Source organism: Barbus barbus, assembly GCF_936440315.1.
Source record: "Barbus barbus genome assembly, chromosome: 43".
Lineage (NCBI taxonomy): Eukaryota > Metazoa > Chordata > Actinopteri > Cypriniformes > Cyprinidae > Barbus > Barbus barbus.
Window position 1 is genome coordinate 24278658 of NC_136721.1, and position 17226 is coordinate 24295883.

General features: G+C 34.7%; 2 protein-coding genes across 3 annotated transcripts in view; both read left to right on the forward strand.

Annotated features, from left to right (window-relative positions):
• Positions 1 to 17226, forward strand: part of LOC306861931 (uncharacterized protein) — a 1169885-nt gene that overhangs the window by 40672 nt on the left and 1111987 nt on the right. The window lies entirely within an intron of this gene.
• On the forward strand, positions 957 to 13491 carry LOC306862404 (butyrophilin subfamily 1 member A1-like). Of its 2 annotated transcripts, XM_079405199.1 has the most exons (10): positions 1007 to 1187; positions 1357 to 1657; positions 4009 to 4075; positions 5167 to 5520; positions 5882 to 6160; positions 7631 to 7738; positions 8788 to 8862; positions 9520 to 9573; positions 9910 to 10021; positions 11595 to 13491. In XM_079405199.1, exons 3-10 carry the CDS (start codon positions 4015 to 4017, stop codon positions 12067 to 12069), a joined length of 1518 nt encoding a protein of 505 aa, XP_079261325.1. In that variant the 5' UTR covers positions 1007 to 1187; positions 1357 to 1657; positions 4009 to 4014; the 3' UTR covers positions 12070 to 13491. The 2 variants fall into 2 exon arrangements, with proteins under 2 accessions (XP_079261326.1, XP_079261325.1); XM_079405200.1 differs by lacking the exon at positions 1357 to 1657 and having other exon boundaries at positions 957 to 1187.

The following is a 17226-nucleotide window of genomic DNA, read 5'->3' on the forward strand; positions in this document are numbered from 1 at the left end:
CAAACCGATTGGCTTCACTGGAGAAACTAAAGACTACAACATTACCTTTGATCTGGAAATGACTTCATGCCATAAAAAAACAGATCAAGTCAAATGTGTGATATATATACATTTATAATATATATTAACAAATATATAACAAAAAATGCTATTTTTTTTTTTTTAAATTACTTTTCTAGTTTAATTCAGTGCCAACTTCTAAATGTCCATTGCTTGTATTTCTTGAGTTTTTTTTTTTTTTAATGTGTTAAAATCCCAAGGTTTTTTCCTGTGCCACTCTACCTGTAATCTACAGGTAACTAACATGATCCCACCAAACGGGTCTTGCATACAAAAAACCCTACTAGACATGGAAATCATATCAGGCTTCTTTCCTGGAAGGAAAAAAGAAAATCACAATGAAAATATATCAAAAAATAACATCTCAAATTAAAGACACCGTAGGTTCCTGGAGGAAATTCCATCATAACTGTAAATCTGATCTAAACAAGTCCCCTGGATAGAAATAGGAACCCAGAACATCTCATTCATAGCGTGATGATGCCATTTAGTTGCGCTAATACCAGCAGGAAGAAGATCACAAACAAATATTTTCCAACTACACAAGATCCAGAAAGCCCTGGGGTTATGTGAGCATTCAGTGCATTTGAAATCACATGCTTTATTTTTTTCATCTTGAGCCTTCCCCAAATATCATTTACTGTTATAAGACACTTTATCCAAACCAAAAACATATTACATAAGCCACAGATCTAGCTGTTGAACTTCAAATGAATTAAAATGTCATAACTAACAGATTTCAGTCTGTTCTTCACACAAAGGAAAACTTGCAATATAGTGCATGAGTCTTATAGCCTATGACATTTTATAGAGATTGTTTGGTTATACTGAATTCACTTTATTACATGAAAAGAGAGAAAGGAAGGAAGGAAACACACGAGATGTGAGTAAATGATGACACGTTTTCATTTCAATTCAAGAGCAGGATGTTGAAGTGTTTTCAGATGTTTTGTCTGAAGAGAACTGTTGGAAACTGACACTAAATTCCTCTAAATCCCTCTCATGTCTTCTCTTGTCAAAATGAAACTGTTAAACGTCTTGCGAAACACCTAAAGGAGTAAAACTGTGAAGGAAGACTCATAGTGTTGTGAAGAAACAGACAAGACTGAGAACTTTCTTTGGACAAAGTAAGACTTTTGCTGTATATGTCTGTCTGTCTGTCTGTGTGTGTCTGTCTGTCTGTCTGTCTATCTGTCTGTCTGTCTATAATGTAACTTCTGTGAGATCTCCTATTCTTTCTCACCTCGGTTCAGAGTTGATAAATTCGCCGATTTATCCTTAAATTGCGTTTTTTAGATTTGATTCTCTCCGGAAACGAGAGTTGGTGTCATCTGACCTGTTGATTCCAGTGATGGTTTACCGGATTGAGTGAATTAACGGGGCTGTCATTAACTTCTCGCTATTGGACGATGAAGGGAAGCTGAACTCTGTTCTTGAGGGTTTCTCCGATGTGTCGCTCCATTGTTAGAACGCAGGCAGCCAATCAGCAGCCAGGTCACGGAAGCTTGAAAAGCGCTTTACAGCTGATCCTGTCCTCATAATCAAAACAAAGATCCACAGGATACAGCACCTGCTCATGTGCGGCATTCATCAATAAGTAAGTTATCATATCGTGTAGAATCGGTTCTTTACTTGTAGGTATAGAGCAAATGAATTAATCATGATTTGGGAAGTAGAGTTTCACTATTTGTTTTTCTTCTCATTTTAAAGTTGTATATTTTCAGCCTGGTTGCTGCTGTTGACTGTGTGATAACACCCAGGTGTAACATCCTGTGTTTGCTACATAGCCTACTTTGATGTATTTTTGCAGTATGATGCACCTTAAAAGACAGTTTGCTCTCTGAAGTGTTATAGTGTCATAGACAGCAATGAACTATATATTTATTTATGCTGTATCTGGAGGTTCAGAAAGCCCAAATTCAGTTTTGATTCATTTTTCCCTGTTCTTTTATATATGAGCTGGTTTCTTTGTTGTCAGATAGATAGATGTCACTTATATTAGATGTTAGATGTACCATGGCATTAGATGTTGTACCACAGTAACAATTTATTTAGTTAGTGAGCTAGTATTTCAAATGTTATTAATGAATTAAATGATTCATTCATTCATTATATTATTATTTTAAAATGTTCCTTGGTAAAACCATGTTTTTGACAGTCTTTGCAGTACCTTGGAGTACGACAGATATTTTGTAATGGATAGTGCCATATTCTATTCAAATATCACTATGTAGATCTTTAATTACCTTCTGTGCTGTTCAGATATACAGACATACTGTACAGTAACCTACAGAGTATTAGTTAGGTGGTTTATACTTCTAGTTCAGATCTACACTCTCAGACAAAAAGGTACAAAACTGTCACTGGTGCAGTACCCTTTCAAAAGGTACTTTTAAAGTATTATCTACCTTTTAAGGTACTAATATTAAGGGGTAATAAGGTACAAATATATATCTTTCAGCTTTTGGACCTTAAAGGTAATGCTCAGTGACAGCTTTGTACCTTGTTTCTGAAAGTGTATGAGTATGAATTTCCTCATTCAGGCTAAATGGGATAATCTTTAGAAAACCCATCTGCGTGTTCTTAAGTGGATATAACACATTCGTGGTTGATTAGGGCTGATATTCCAGAGGTTGTTGGTTGAAACCCACCCCCCAAAATGAAAGGGAACTTACTGGAGTAAGTGAGGTTTGCTTGCCAACCACTAAATGTATGCCATTTTTCTATAAGTGGGTTGAGGTGAGAATGTGGGTGTTTTTTTACGTCAGTAACTCCCTCGATTTTTTTTTTCCTGTGACATGAACTATAATAACCTGGGTAAATCAGCTTCAAAGTCACTAGTTTCCTGCTTCTGTGGGGTTGAAAATCAAGTGACCAGTTTCTGATGATAGCATGCCTTCCAGTCTTAGTGTGACTGCTTGGATGAAGAGGAAAATGTCTTTTTATGATCCACACGTGCTGTCTGGATGGTACTTTGCATACTTCTCAAAAATGTAGTGACTCAGTCACTGGCCCTCTATTAAGGGTTACCAAAAAATGTATCACATTTTTAGCTCTTTAGAGAAATTTGTAGTTTGCATAATTTATCAATTTATATTTCTCTACTAAATTCATGCATTTCAAACAGAAGCATTTAGAGAAGATTTTTAGAACCAAGACAAAAAATAAAGCAAAACTTTATTTTTCACAATATTTATTGACAGATTTATTTTTATTATTTACAGATAATATATGTATCAATGTATATACAAATAAAATAAATGTATTTATTTACAGATAATATAATAATTATATATGTACTTACAAATTATCTCTCTCTCTCTCTCTCTCTCTCTCTCTCTCTCTCTATATATATATATATATATATATATATATATATATATATATATATATATATATATATATATATATATATTAGTGTGTGTATGAAGTCACTCATTATGATACACATTACATTAAGAACATTTCCTTTCCTTAACACATATGTCAGAGTTTTACTGATAAGATGTCTCTTATGGAAATTGCTGTTGGTTATTATATCTGTGGGAAATATGAGTAAGACTAATGGGATGAGCTTCATTTAGAAAGAGATGGACCTTCCTGAGGAAGAACCGTTGCATTATTTCTCTGCCTGGGTTATATTTTGTACCTGGGGCTCTTTAGGTTTTGCCCCACGTGTGAATCAGTTCATGAATCATCTTTGATGCCCCAGATCTGACTCGTATATAGTCATTAAACACAATTTGTAACTATTAATAATGTTTTTTTTTGTTTTTGGTCCGGCGGCATTTACTGCTGAATCAAAGTACTTTACTGCTGAATCATTGTGGTGCATGACATCAGTGACCAGAAAGATCAGCCGAAACACACAAACACTTCATAACCGGCTCAGTTTGGGCTTGAGATCAGGAGGATTTCATGTGATTGATGTGTTGTGTTTACCTGCAGGAGTCAATGAGGGGGATGCTGGTCGTCATATTTCAGGCTCTGCTGTGGCCTGTCGTCTCAGCATCAGGTATGACTGATATACATTACACTTTTCTGTCTGTTTTCTGTTTTAGATGATTAAAAGATGAAGCTAGAAACTGCTAAGCAGTGGTTTATCCTAGACATTAATTAGACTTGATGAAGCAAATAACTGCTTTAGAGTTTGAGAATAGTTCTCAGTGTTGTTTCATGAACATCAAACCATCTGAACTGCTCTCTACATTAATTTTATAGCTCTATAATCTTACTAGATGATGCATAGTGACTCATTTGAGAGAAATTTAATATATAAAACATAAACGAGAACTCCTTAAGTCTCGTGAGCTGTGAAAGAGCAACATTTGAGCAATAAAAAATTCCTTTGATCATTTCACTTCCAGTTTTGAATAAGTAATTCATACAGTGATCCTTAGAAAATGTACCATGGCAATCTTAGTTTCAGCCAAAATGCACTGTTAAAATTTAAATATCATTTAAAAGATAACAATATTTAATATATTATGCATTTATTTTCAATAAATATACTTTCCTCATTTTTTTTTTCAAAAGAAATATACAATGTAAATAGAAATACATTTATATTGTCAATAATATATACATATATATATTTTTTAAATACATTTTGGGTCCTTTGTTTTAGTACACATAGATTTAGTAAACAAAGATTATTGGAGTAGGTTTACAAGAAAATGCTACTTTTTTTTAATCTTTAATTCATTACTTAATTTTTTGTAAGATTTACTAGCAATTTCTGAGTGGATCCTAAGTAAATCCTACACAAGATTGTTTTTTTTTTAAGCATAAAACCCACACTGAATTATATTCAATTAGTGTAACAAATTGAAATATGTGACGTTTTGTAAGAAGCCATTTTTTTTTTTTTAGTTAGAATAGTTTTACTGTAGTAAATTTCATTGTAGAAACCCTAACTGTAGGTTAATGTAAATGGTCAATTTTAAGGCAAGCTTTTTTCAAACTGATCATAGGTGATAGTTTTTGAGCGATAACACTAAAGTTTTCTCATAAATGTCATGATATTGAAGTGTGTATATCTCTAAAATGATGATGATGATGATGATGTCTCATCTGTCGCTGTTATTCTCATCTGTCTTCCTCCAGCCATGTTTACAGTCGGTTTACAGGACAGTGTTTACGAGGCAGAGCTACATGGAGATGTCGGACTAGTGTGTTTGTTCTCCAAGGTTAAAAGTCTTTCTGACCTCACTGTCATATGGAGCCGAGTCGAGCCGAAGCCAGCCGTGGATGTGTATCGGCTGGAGAGAGGCACAGAAAATCACAATTACACCAGTGCCATGTTCATAAAGCGAGCACAGCTCATCCACCAACAGCTGAATGAAAACAAAGCGGTGCTGCACTTGGAAAAGCTCCGGATAAAAGATTCAGGCATGTACCGGTGTATCGTGAAAGAGGGAGACGAAGGAGACTACAAGCATGTCACGCTCAAGGTTACAGGTGCGTTTGCCTTACAAAACACTCAGTTTGACAAATAAATTCATAAAGGGAACATGATAGCTGCAATATTTTCGAGATGTCTTTTGGTTAGTTTGCATAGTTAATTAACTTCAGCAATGAGTTTTGGGACCCTTAATAAGACTCGTTATGCAGTATGTATATATAAATGTTATATATTATAAATAGTGCTGTCAAACGATTAATGGCGATTAATCGCATCCAAAATAAAATATATATGCATACTACAGAAATAATACTAGTATGGTGGAAACGGTTTTCCAAATACATCCACTTTTTCTCAAATTTGAACAAGATTGTCCTGGGTGTGAGTTTAGCTATATATCTTGTTTATGGTTTCCAGCTCCTTATACTCCTGTAAAGAAAAGCATCTTGAAGACGGGGCAGGATGAGGTCGAGCTCTCCTGTGAGTCTCAGGGATTCCCGTCAGCTCAGGTTATCTGGAGCGATGGTCAAAACACAAACCTCACAGAGATGTCCAACAGCACCATACGCTCTACAGACGAAGATCTCATCCACATCATCAGCAAACTGACCGTGAAACGAGACCTCGTCAATAACTACACCTGCTCTTTCCTCGTGAAGGGTGAAATCCGGCAGACGGCCACCTTTAGCATCCCAGGTGAGTCTCACTGATGTCAGAAAGCTTTGTTGACAAGTAACACAACAGATTTGGTAGCGTTCAGTAGCGTTCATCAGTGTCTCAGCAATGGATGCTCTGCAGTGAATGGGTGCCGTCAGAATGAGAGTCCAAACAGCTGATAAAAACATCACAATAATCCACACCACTCCAGCCCATCAATAACTTGTGACGCCAAAATCTGCATGTTTGTAAGAAACAAATGCATCATTAAGACGTTTTTAACTTCAAACCATTGCTTCTTTGAGATGGACTTTTTCACTGGAGGAAGCGTTATTATTTTAGGATTATGGACTCATAGATGGAAGCAACTGTTTGAAATTAACTTATTAATGATGGATATGTTTCTCAGAAACATGCTGCTTTTTTCTTCTCAAGTCGTTAACTGATGGACTGGAGTGGTGTGGGTTACTTGTGAATTATTGTGATGTTTTTATCTGCTGTTTCTGTTTCTGAAGCATCCATTGCTGAGCAAGTGATGGGATATGACTCAAAACTGTGTTTTTCAAGTGGGCAGACTTTTTGCATGGAACAAGTCTTAAACCTAGGCCTAAATGTTTTTTCTGAATGTATATAGCATTTATAAGATCTGTCAGTTCATCTCTGTAGGAACGAGTATCAGCCTACATATTTGAAAGTTACCCTTGTTTTCAGTTGCTCATGGTTTCTGTGAGACAGATTTTCCTCGATGCTTTTCCCCGGATGTGGGGGCGTGTGATAGGAAATATGTAGGTGAAGACATGCACAAAATAAAAACGGATCGGTTTCAAATAAATGCAGAGGAGTGCTTTTGTTGCAGTTTTTTCCAGCAGACGTTAATTATTCAGATTTTATTCATATTATGTTGCAGCCTAAAGCAAGTAAGCACCTTTCAATGTCTAAGGAAATGTTTTCTGCTATGTAATAGAGTAAATATGTCAGGTTTATGGTGTTTGGAAGTGTTGATAGAGTAGGACAGCTATTAGCTTAATATCTGATTGGATTAGACATGTCTGAAGAAGGGTTATTAATGTTAACTAAAACTAAACCCATAAAATATGTATTAATTTAAACATTAACTGAAAAAAAAAAAAACTTATTTTATTTCAGCTAGTTTCAAAGGTAAAATTTCTCATTTCCATTTAGTTTAAGTGGATGTCCTAAAATAACTAATAATAAATAAACTAAAACAAAACTTGAAAACCTGTATAGAAATATTTAAAAAATAATACAAATGACAAAAACACAAAATTACTAAAACGTTTAAATAAAAAGTTGAATATTAAATAATATTCAATATTAAAATATTAGCATAAAATCACATTCAAAATATTAACAAACTTTAAAATAATATAACACGTAAAATGGCTTATATATTTTATATGTATATATATGTGTGTGTGTGTGTGTGTGTACATATATGTACTTTTTTTTTTTTTTTTTTTTTTCAGCAATATTTTTCTCTCTTTCCAGATGACATCCTTCCTCACTGTTCTACTCAATACGTGTGGATTGTCGCCGTGGTTGTTGTGCTTTTAGCCATTGTCTTCATCTCTGTCATTCTGCGTAGGATAAAAAACGGTAATTTGCATTGCACATTTATTTACCTTTATTTAAAATGTACCAATATACAGCTATTTTTTTTACATACCACTTTTTCAAGCATTGCATTATTTGAAGTACCTTGGAGTACCATGCAAATGTGTCAATCCCCTGGTATTTAACATAGTTACATTACATCTTTAATATTCCAGATGATTGTATTACTTGTTTACTGTTTGTTTGTGTCGCCTCATATGTTGTCTCAATCAGATATGGTGAGCTGGTTTTAGGTGTAACCAGTGTAGATGTGCTTGATTGATTTGTTGTTTAATTTAGAAAGTAGTCAGGTTTGGTAGTATGGGTGGGTTAAAGTGTAAGGGATGGGCCAACAGTGTAATTACAAATGCAATTACAGAAATTACTTACAGATGCAATTACATACATGTTTTTACATTGTACTTATATATTTTTAAATACACAATAAGTGCATTGTACCAGATGATTCATTTAAATGTAAGTACATAGTAGTTAAGGCCACCTAATATACATGGGGAGCAGAAATTTTAATTGAGATGAATAAGCTTCCAGAACAGGCCATAATTGATTAGACAGCAGTTTAGTGAATCAGAAGCGGCATGTGATGACACAAACTGCATAGAAACACAGATTCCCCTGATTGTTCATCTTCAGTATCTGCAGGAAAAAGAACCAGGTTTTGTCACTGGTAAATACCGCAAACATTCATGGAAAAGGCTTTAGTTTTTTTATATTTAAAACCTGCTCAGACACTGGCATCATGACTGAACATGTGCTGTCATTACAGTAAGCTTTATCTGACCTTTAATATGAAGCTTGTTTTTAGGTTTTATTTTACTGAAGTAATGGCAAAATCGTTTGTCCATTGCATGAGTCCATGCGCTGAATGTATAGAAGTCAACTGATGATCATCTGATTATAAAATCATTACAATGCAAAAATGCTGTTTCATATCCTCTTTTTATGTGCAACCATGGGTGAATTCCAATAAACTGATAACAAATGTGTGTGTGACATCTATCTCTATCACCTCTATCTTTATCTATTCCCAGGTCAGAAAAACAGACGAAATGAATCACCTAAATGTGCTTTCCTGTTTCCACACTCATCCTCTGCCATAACCGATTGTGAGTTTTTCAAATTGACATCATTTACAGTACAGGAACTGATAATGCTTTTTATGACATGGACTTTTTGAGATGTATACTGTATATATTTATATATTCATTCATACACTGTTATCAACATGTATGTAGCATGATATACACACACATTTATTTATTTATTTAAACCTCCAATATTTTCTGAATAGAAAAGGGGGGGGGGGGGTGTTTGTAAGGTTGGTGAACCCGCAATATTCTTCGATTTTAATTTTTATTATTTTTATTTTTACCATTGATTTTACTGATTGATTTGATTTTTATTTTACGTTTTCTGTCTTCATTTTCATTTTAAAGCTTTAGTCATTTTTATTGTGTTTTTGTCACTTTTTTTTTTTTTTTTTTTGGTCTGTGTAGTTTTTATAAATTTTTATTTCAGTTTTAGGTAATTCTGTACAGCAAGGTATACTAAATAAAAAATGAAAAATATTGCCTTGGCAACTAGCTGAAAAAATAAATAAGTTTAAGCTTTTATGTTGTTTTATTTCAGTTAAGGTTTATTCTATTCCAGGTAACTAAAACATTTTTGTTTTGTTTTTTGTTTTAGTTAACGATAACCCTGCCCTTAACACAGTAAACTTACATCCATTACAATCATTGATCATTTTTCTCTTTCATTCACAGCTTTACTGACCGTGAACGAGGTCAAGCCGCAAACATGTGACACAAACTTTGAAGGTAAAGCATGTTCTGAAATAATAATAATGCAGAGTTAATGATTAAATGTTCTCATGAATCTTTTATATTCATGTTCAGTTCAATACATAGAAACTCTAAATATATGACTATTACCCTTGAGGCCTTTAACCCAGAATGCAACAGCACTGTAATGTACTGTAATCGGTCTCGTTTCTTGAAGAGCAAATAAAAAGTGTCTACAGCACATCTGGAGGTTTCATGTGATTGTGAATCACTGAAGCCTGTTATAAGTTTAGTTAACGTGAGCATTAGTCAAACAGAGAATGTCCTGCATGTTGCTGATCTTGTGACTCTGTTTGTCTTTCATTGGTGCAGAAACTGCAGAAAAACCTCCATCTTTGAGGAGCATGCTTATACGACAGTATTCAGAGCTCGACACAAACGCTGAGATGAAAAGTAGACTTGCTTCATATGCACTTCTCAGCAAGTAAGTGATATGATATGAGGGAATTATGAATCTGACACAAACACTAAAACGTGAAGAATCACTCATGTGTTGAATCACACACACACTGGCACATGACAGGAAACTTCCTTAAAAAACAGACTGATTACTGTCCGTAAGAGCAATGTATACACACACACACACACACACACACATACACACACATTCGCCCTGATGAGTATTTTTGTAATTTTCCAGTACAAATATATTAACGTTCCTAAATCAAGACACAATTCCTTGATATTTAAGATACTGAGTCTTGCTTTTTGAAAAATGATCAAAATTAAACAAGAAAAATATCTCTCAGTTGGGAAAGAATGAATTTAATTCAAGGAGAACCAAGATTATTTTGCACACCCCTTAAGTCACATTCTTTCTTAACTAAATTTATAGTATTTTAAATATTTTTTTAATTTATAGACATTTAAGGGGAAGTGGTGTGTGGCCAAGTATGGTGACCCATAATCTGAATTACTGCTCTGCATTTAACCCATCCTAGTGTACACTCAGTAGTGAACATACACCCGGAGCAGTGGGCAGCTAATGCTGCGGCGCCCGGGGAGCAGTTGGGGGTTCGGTGCCTTGCTCAAGGGTCTCACCTCAGTCGTGGTATTGAGGGTGGAGAGAGCGCTGGCTATTCACTCCCCCACCTACAATCCCTGCTGGACCTGAGACTCGAACCCACCACCTTCAGGTTACAAGTCCAACTCCCTATCCATTAGGCCACAACCTTGAACCCACCACCTTCAGGTTACAAGTCCAACTCTCTATCCATTAGGCCACGACCGCCCTAAGATTTTAATGGAAATCTAATAGAAAAACAAGACAATTTTTTCTTTCTTTTTTTCCTTCTTTTTTTTTTTTTTGCATTGTGAATAATCAGTTATAGTGTTTTCATAAGAAGTCCATTAAGAAATTAAAGAAATGATTGATTACACTATATTGATTGCTCTAAATAATTCTGAAGTGTTAAATGGAGCCAAACCAGTATGTTCTATCCATTTAATTTTATTTATTGCTTTACTTATTTTATCAGAATTGAACAATTTAGTATTATGTATTTAATTATTAGTTTGTTTAATCTATTTATTTATTTATTTATTTTTGTTTAAAAAAATATTATTATTATTATTTACTTAAACTATTTATTTTATTTATTTGTTTTAAGTATTTAACATTTTTATATTTGAATTTTTTGAAAGTATTCAAATGTGTACATTTATTCATTTGTTTTTATTTTTAAATGCATATATTATAAATTGTATATATTTAATTTTTAATACTTTTTTAATTCATGTGCTATCTATCTATCTATCTATATATATATATATATGTATATATATATATATATATATATATATATATATATATATGAGCGAGAGAGCACATTTCCTTTATATGTATATAACATGTATATATAGGAAAGTGTGTAAGCCATAACTGTTTCCAGTGAACTGCTGAAAAACACAGTTCTGGTTGATTAACAAGCCACAATGACACACATTGCTCATTGATTTCCTTGTTAAACCACATGATCTCTCCCTCTCGATTCCAGAGAAGGCCAATCTCTAAACATCAGCTCCATCCTGCCTGATAAGAAAGAAACGATCCTTCTGCTTGGAGAACCAGGCTGCAGGAAAACCAGCGTTGCCCAAACCCTGTCGTCCTGCTGGGCTGAGAGGACTACGACAGACCCCTTCAACATCCGCCGGCTCCATCTGGTTTTCCAGGTGGACTGTGGCCGAGCGAAAGGAGACATTTTCCAGGTGATAAAATCCAGCGTTTCTTATGAAAGACCACTAGACGTGTCTGAGCTCAGAGAGACTCTTCTGGGCTCGACAGACTGTTTACTCATCCTGGATGGATATCAAGAGGGAAACAAGGACCTGGATGAAACACTTCAATGGTTTCTAACAGAGCGGCAGACGTGCCGGGTGTTAGTCACATCACATCCTGGAAAATGTCCAGCTCTGGAGAAAAACGTCAGGACAGTATTACAACTTACTCAGAAACCGGAAAAGTCTGGATAATGAAATCGGATACATTTCATATTTGCACAGACTGTGGTTTTGCAATTTCATGTTGCAAATTCAGAAATGCCCAGATTTTTCATAATCTGACTTTTGGTAAAGTATCTGGCAGGAGATCAAACCATTACGCATTACTTGAATTCAGTTGTATTTTTCAAAGACCAAGTACAGGAAAAGAGAAATGAGATCACGGTTATTAAGCCTTATTACTGCAGACACACACAAAAAAACATGTAGAAACAATTTGCTCTCAGAAATCGCTGGTGATGATAACAAAGAAACTGCGAGCAACACATTGTCTTCACACAAGTAGAAAAACTGAAATAGCATTTTCTTGTGTACTTCTCGGTCAATAAACACAAGTCTAATGCATGTTTTCAGTGAAATATAGTTACAAACGAACCATGACTACCGTTTTATCTGACAGATCATTAACTCCGAGACTGATCGTGTGAAAAACAACTTCTCTTTTAGATTTACTTCAAACTCTCTGTAACAATGATGCACTTTCGTTTTGTTTATCGATGTAAAATGTGATGATTTTGTTTAAAGAACAAAAAAACTGAACGTTTAGACTCTTTCAGAATTGTTTAGTTTTTTGTTTGCATTTAAGCAGCTCATTTTGACATGTTTGATGGATGCACAAGCACTGCACAAGTCTTTTCATGCAGAGACAGAGTTGTTTGTTTCGCTTTCATTTTGCTTTGAGTCTGACCAGGATTAACTTACATTTCTGAGAAAACACTCTGCACTCTTAACTGGCAGTGAGATAAAAAAAGGGAAGTACATGTTTCCCGCAAAGGGAAGCCAAAAAAATGTCTGAGTGTCATCTGGATGCACTTTTTTTCAACTATCGCGTTTGTGCAGGATGCCTTTTTAACTTCATGAAAGCATTAAAGAATAAATGAATACTGGAGCTCAAACTGATGAAATGATTGCAGGGTTTAAAGCTTTGACGGATTACTGCCTATGAGGGGAAATTAAGTTACCAAAAATGAATTAAATGTAATGAAAGTGAAAGTCTCCAACATACTTGCATTACTTTAATCCTTTGATGCATGTAATGTTATATTACAAAGTAATTCAATTATTTTTGTTTTTGTTTTGCATGAACATAATCCTTTTTTCCTAAATAATGAGTTCATCTCTGTGCACTGAAATAGCAGATAATAATAAAAAAAAAACCTTCATGGGATTATAATAAAGAGTCAAAGGTCACTGCCCATGATGGTTTTGATGTTGCATCACATCCAGAATAATTGAAATATTTTTTAAATATGTGTTCACCATAGATGACACCAGCATCAGAGGTTTAAAGTGTAATTTCTGCCTGATCTGATTACGTTTTAAAAATTACGTTTTTGTTGTATGTGTGCAACCCAATGCTGCACCAATAAAAGTCATTTTTACTTGTATTATGTGACATTTCTGTATGATTTTTGTATTCCTGTAATGGTGCCACATCCAGATCAAGTCCATTTCCATATGAGCTGATCACTCAAGATAATTAGATTTGTTTAGTCATTGTTTAGTCATTGTTTAGTTACCATTTGAAGCACATTTCAGGTTACACGACAATGCAGCCAAACTCGATTTAGCAGGACAGAAGTATGTAGGGACGGAGGGATTCCCCATCTCTCCAAACCACTGATATTTCCTAGTTCCTAATTCAACAAGACTAAAAAAACAAAGCAACCAAAAAAGGAACAAATGGCGCTTTTGTTGTTCTTTCTGTTTTAAACTATGGTACTGAAAGCACATATATGCAAATTTTGGGAGGGATAAACCCCCCCAAACTCCCGGTATTATTTTGTAAACTGAATAAAAATTTCAGGAGTACATTTGTCTAGATGCAACTGTTAGTTGCATAAAGAAAAATCACCCTCAGGACATCCAAGATGTAGTTGAGTTTGTTTCTTCATCAGTTTTGGAGAAATGTGTCATTGCATCAGTGTCTCAGCAGTGGATGCTCTGCAGTGAATGGGTGCCGTCAGAATGAGAGTCCAAACAGCTGATAAAAACAGCACAATAATCCACACCACTCCAGTCCATCAGTTAATGACTTATGCAGCCAAAAGCTGCACGTTTAGAAACAAATGCATGATTAACATGATTTGATCTTTAAACCATCTCTTCTTGCTGACATACAAATCCATAATCCAATAACGCTTCCTCCAGTGAAGAAGGAGGTTGTCTCTCACTTCAAAATCCAGCCAAATATTTGTTCTGAACTGTTTTGGCGGCACCCATTCACTGCAGAGGATCCACTGGTGAGTGAGTGATGTAATGCTACATTTCTCCTAATCTGTTCCCATGAAGAAATATACTCATCTTAGATAGCCTGAGGTTGAGGACATGTTAAGCCAATTTTATTTTCCAGTGAATATTCTTTTTTTGAGTGAAGCTTTCACTTTCCTATTCAATGTTACTGAGTAAAATGATTCATTGTTGTTGATATATTTGCTGATAAGAATGTGCAATGATGCTATTTCTTGTCTCTTCACATACACCTTAATTTAGTTTTTCTTCTTCTTTTCCACCAGTGTGTTACTATAATCAGATTTAACTAGAAGTGTGTTCCTCCTCCTAAGTGCATTTTGTATTCACAATATATAATATATCAGTCATTTTGTATTCAGTGTAATTTTTTAAATCTGGAATGAGATTGAATTCCCCATTTGAAACAATGACAGCTGATTGTGCTGCTAACTTCCGGGTTTGTGTGTTAAAAGTGTGTAGTGGACAACACATAACCTCAGGCCTGTTTACAGCCAGATGGGACTCAGTGGTGCTTTCCAGCCGACTCATTTCTGACCTCTCTTAACCTCTAGTGGACATGATGAAAGGCAAGCGCTTTCAGCAGGGGGAATAAAAACATACATTTATAATTGTTTCTTTAAATATTTGGGGCTTTTAGAAAATTAACATATAAAACTATTTTCGCACTCGAACTAGTTTGCGCTGGTTAAATTTGTCCACTGGCCAACATCGCATAAAAAGTCATTTTTACATATGAAAGTCATCAATATTTCTGGAGTATAGAATATATTATAATATATTTATATTGTCGTAATTTCACAATGAATCTCCAAATTAATGTATAACAACAGAAATATATTTTAAATGTGTTTAATGGCATCTTTTTACTAAGTAGCATATTATTAATGAAGGCCAGTATCATTGATACAAATACTGTTACTGATGTCTCTATTGAATGCTTTTTCCCATAAATTATAAAAGCCATAAATTATAGGCATTCAACATTTAACAGGCTTTGATAAATATAACATAGGCTATAACAATCGTCATATAAACTACAAATCTAAATGAATCATTATTCAAGCCATGAAACTTAACCAGCAAAGAGCAGGGAGTGATTTCTCTGCAGCGGGGTTCACTTTAAAAAGCAGAGCTGTCTCTTTAAAAGCTGACGCACATGATGTGGATCTGATACACAGGATGGTTTTTCTCCCAGCTCTTATTTAGGATTTTTAACTTGCCAGGATGTGTTTACGAGGTCACTCAGTAAAAATGGGCATTTTACATAACTGTGTGTTTTTGTGCCACGAAAGAGAACTTCAGACTTAACTTCTCTTTTACATACTGTACACAGGAAAAAATGGATGCTGTGTTAAATATTTTTAGCACGTTAAACTGAAAAAAAAAAAAAAAATCATAAAATGAACAGCTCATAAACTCCTGGGCAAATAAATAAATAATTAATAGGCCAAGCAAAAAAAAAAAAAGTCTAAACATTTAGATTTTAATGGTGCGCCTTTTACCATTTAGCAAGAATTGCATAAATACTGTAGATAAAGTAAGCACAGAGTAGCCTTTCTCTTTGTTTTCTTTAAATGTTGAAGCTCTGTGGATAAACTTTGCAGACAGCTTTTGACAGGAAGGAGTGTCAGTGTCAATGTTAATGAGACCATATATGTTTTATAGGGTTGAAGTCTGGACTCTGACCAGGGCAAAACATGAGCCTGATGGACTTGTTCTTAATCCACTTCTTGGATTGAAAAATAATATCTGATCTCTCCTCTTTAGATATATTTTCAGTTGTGGGAAGCAAGCCAATATACAAGCATTCACACACAAGCATACAAACACATACACACAGCTGCCTAGACTAGTCATGCTTTGGTAAGAGTAAATGTGTCCCAGAGTTCAGTTTCCTTAAAAGAATCTCAGACATATTGTCTTTATGAGGAAGAGTAATATCATGTTTATGAGAAGGGCACCCAACCCTTCTCATATAAGCAAAGTCAAATATGCCCTTAATAATAAAACAGCTGCTGAAGAGCCTCTGGATCAATTAATAAGGAACAAGGAAACTGAACACAAATGCAAAATTTCATAATAGTGCTGGAAACCTCTTCCTGCTTCCTTTTTATCAGCGTTGCCCTCCTGTTTGCTTTTTACTTCCTGGTGACCTTTGAGGCAGCTTGCAAATATGTTTTGGGAAACACTTCTGTTTATTGTTCTGTAGTTCTATTCAGTGTTCTAAAGTTCTCTTCGGTTCTGTTCAGTTATTCCTTATATTGTATAATCATTAATAGGTTTGCAAAACAGGGGAGTCAAAGAAGGAAGTGAATAAACAACACCCAGAAGATTCTCCTAGACTCACATTGTTTTAAAAAAAAATTATATTCATTAAAATCATAGATGGATAAAAGAACATACCTGCACTCTAAAAAATGCTGGGTTAAATACAACCCAGTCCTGGTCAAATATGGATGAACCCAGTGATCGGGTTGTTTAGACACAGCAATTGGGTGCCAGAAGGTTTGGTTGTAAACAAACCAGCATGTTTTCTGTCCAATATTTACCCAGCACTAGCTTGTATTTAACCCAGCATTGTTTAGAGTGTGGGCCAATGATGTGATGCTGTAATGTATCTTAAAATAAGAAATTAAATTCATACAGACAGTGACTTGAATACAAGCTACAACTTTTCTGTGATGAACTAGTTTTCCAAATTAAAACACCATTTGTAGTGTAAAACAAAAATACAGCACGTTGCTGTAATTAAATACGTCCTATAGAATGAAGTTAAAGTGAAAGTAAGCTGCGCTGCCGCCATCTAGTGGTTAAAAGGGGAACCTACATCAGATAAAGATCCCATCCTCTTTGAGCAGGGAGAGGAATCACATAACT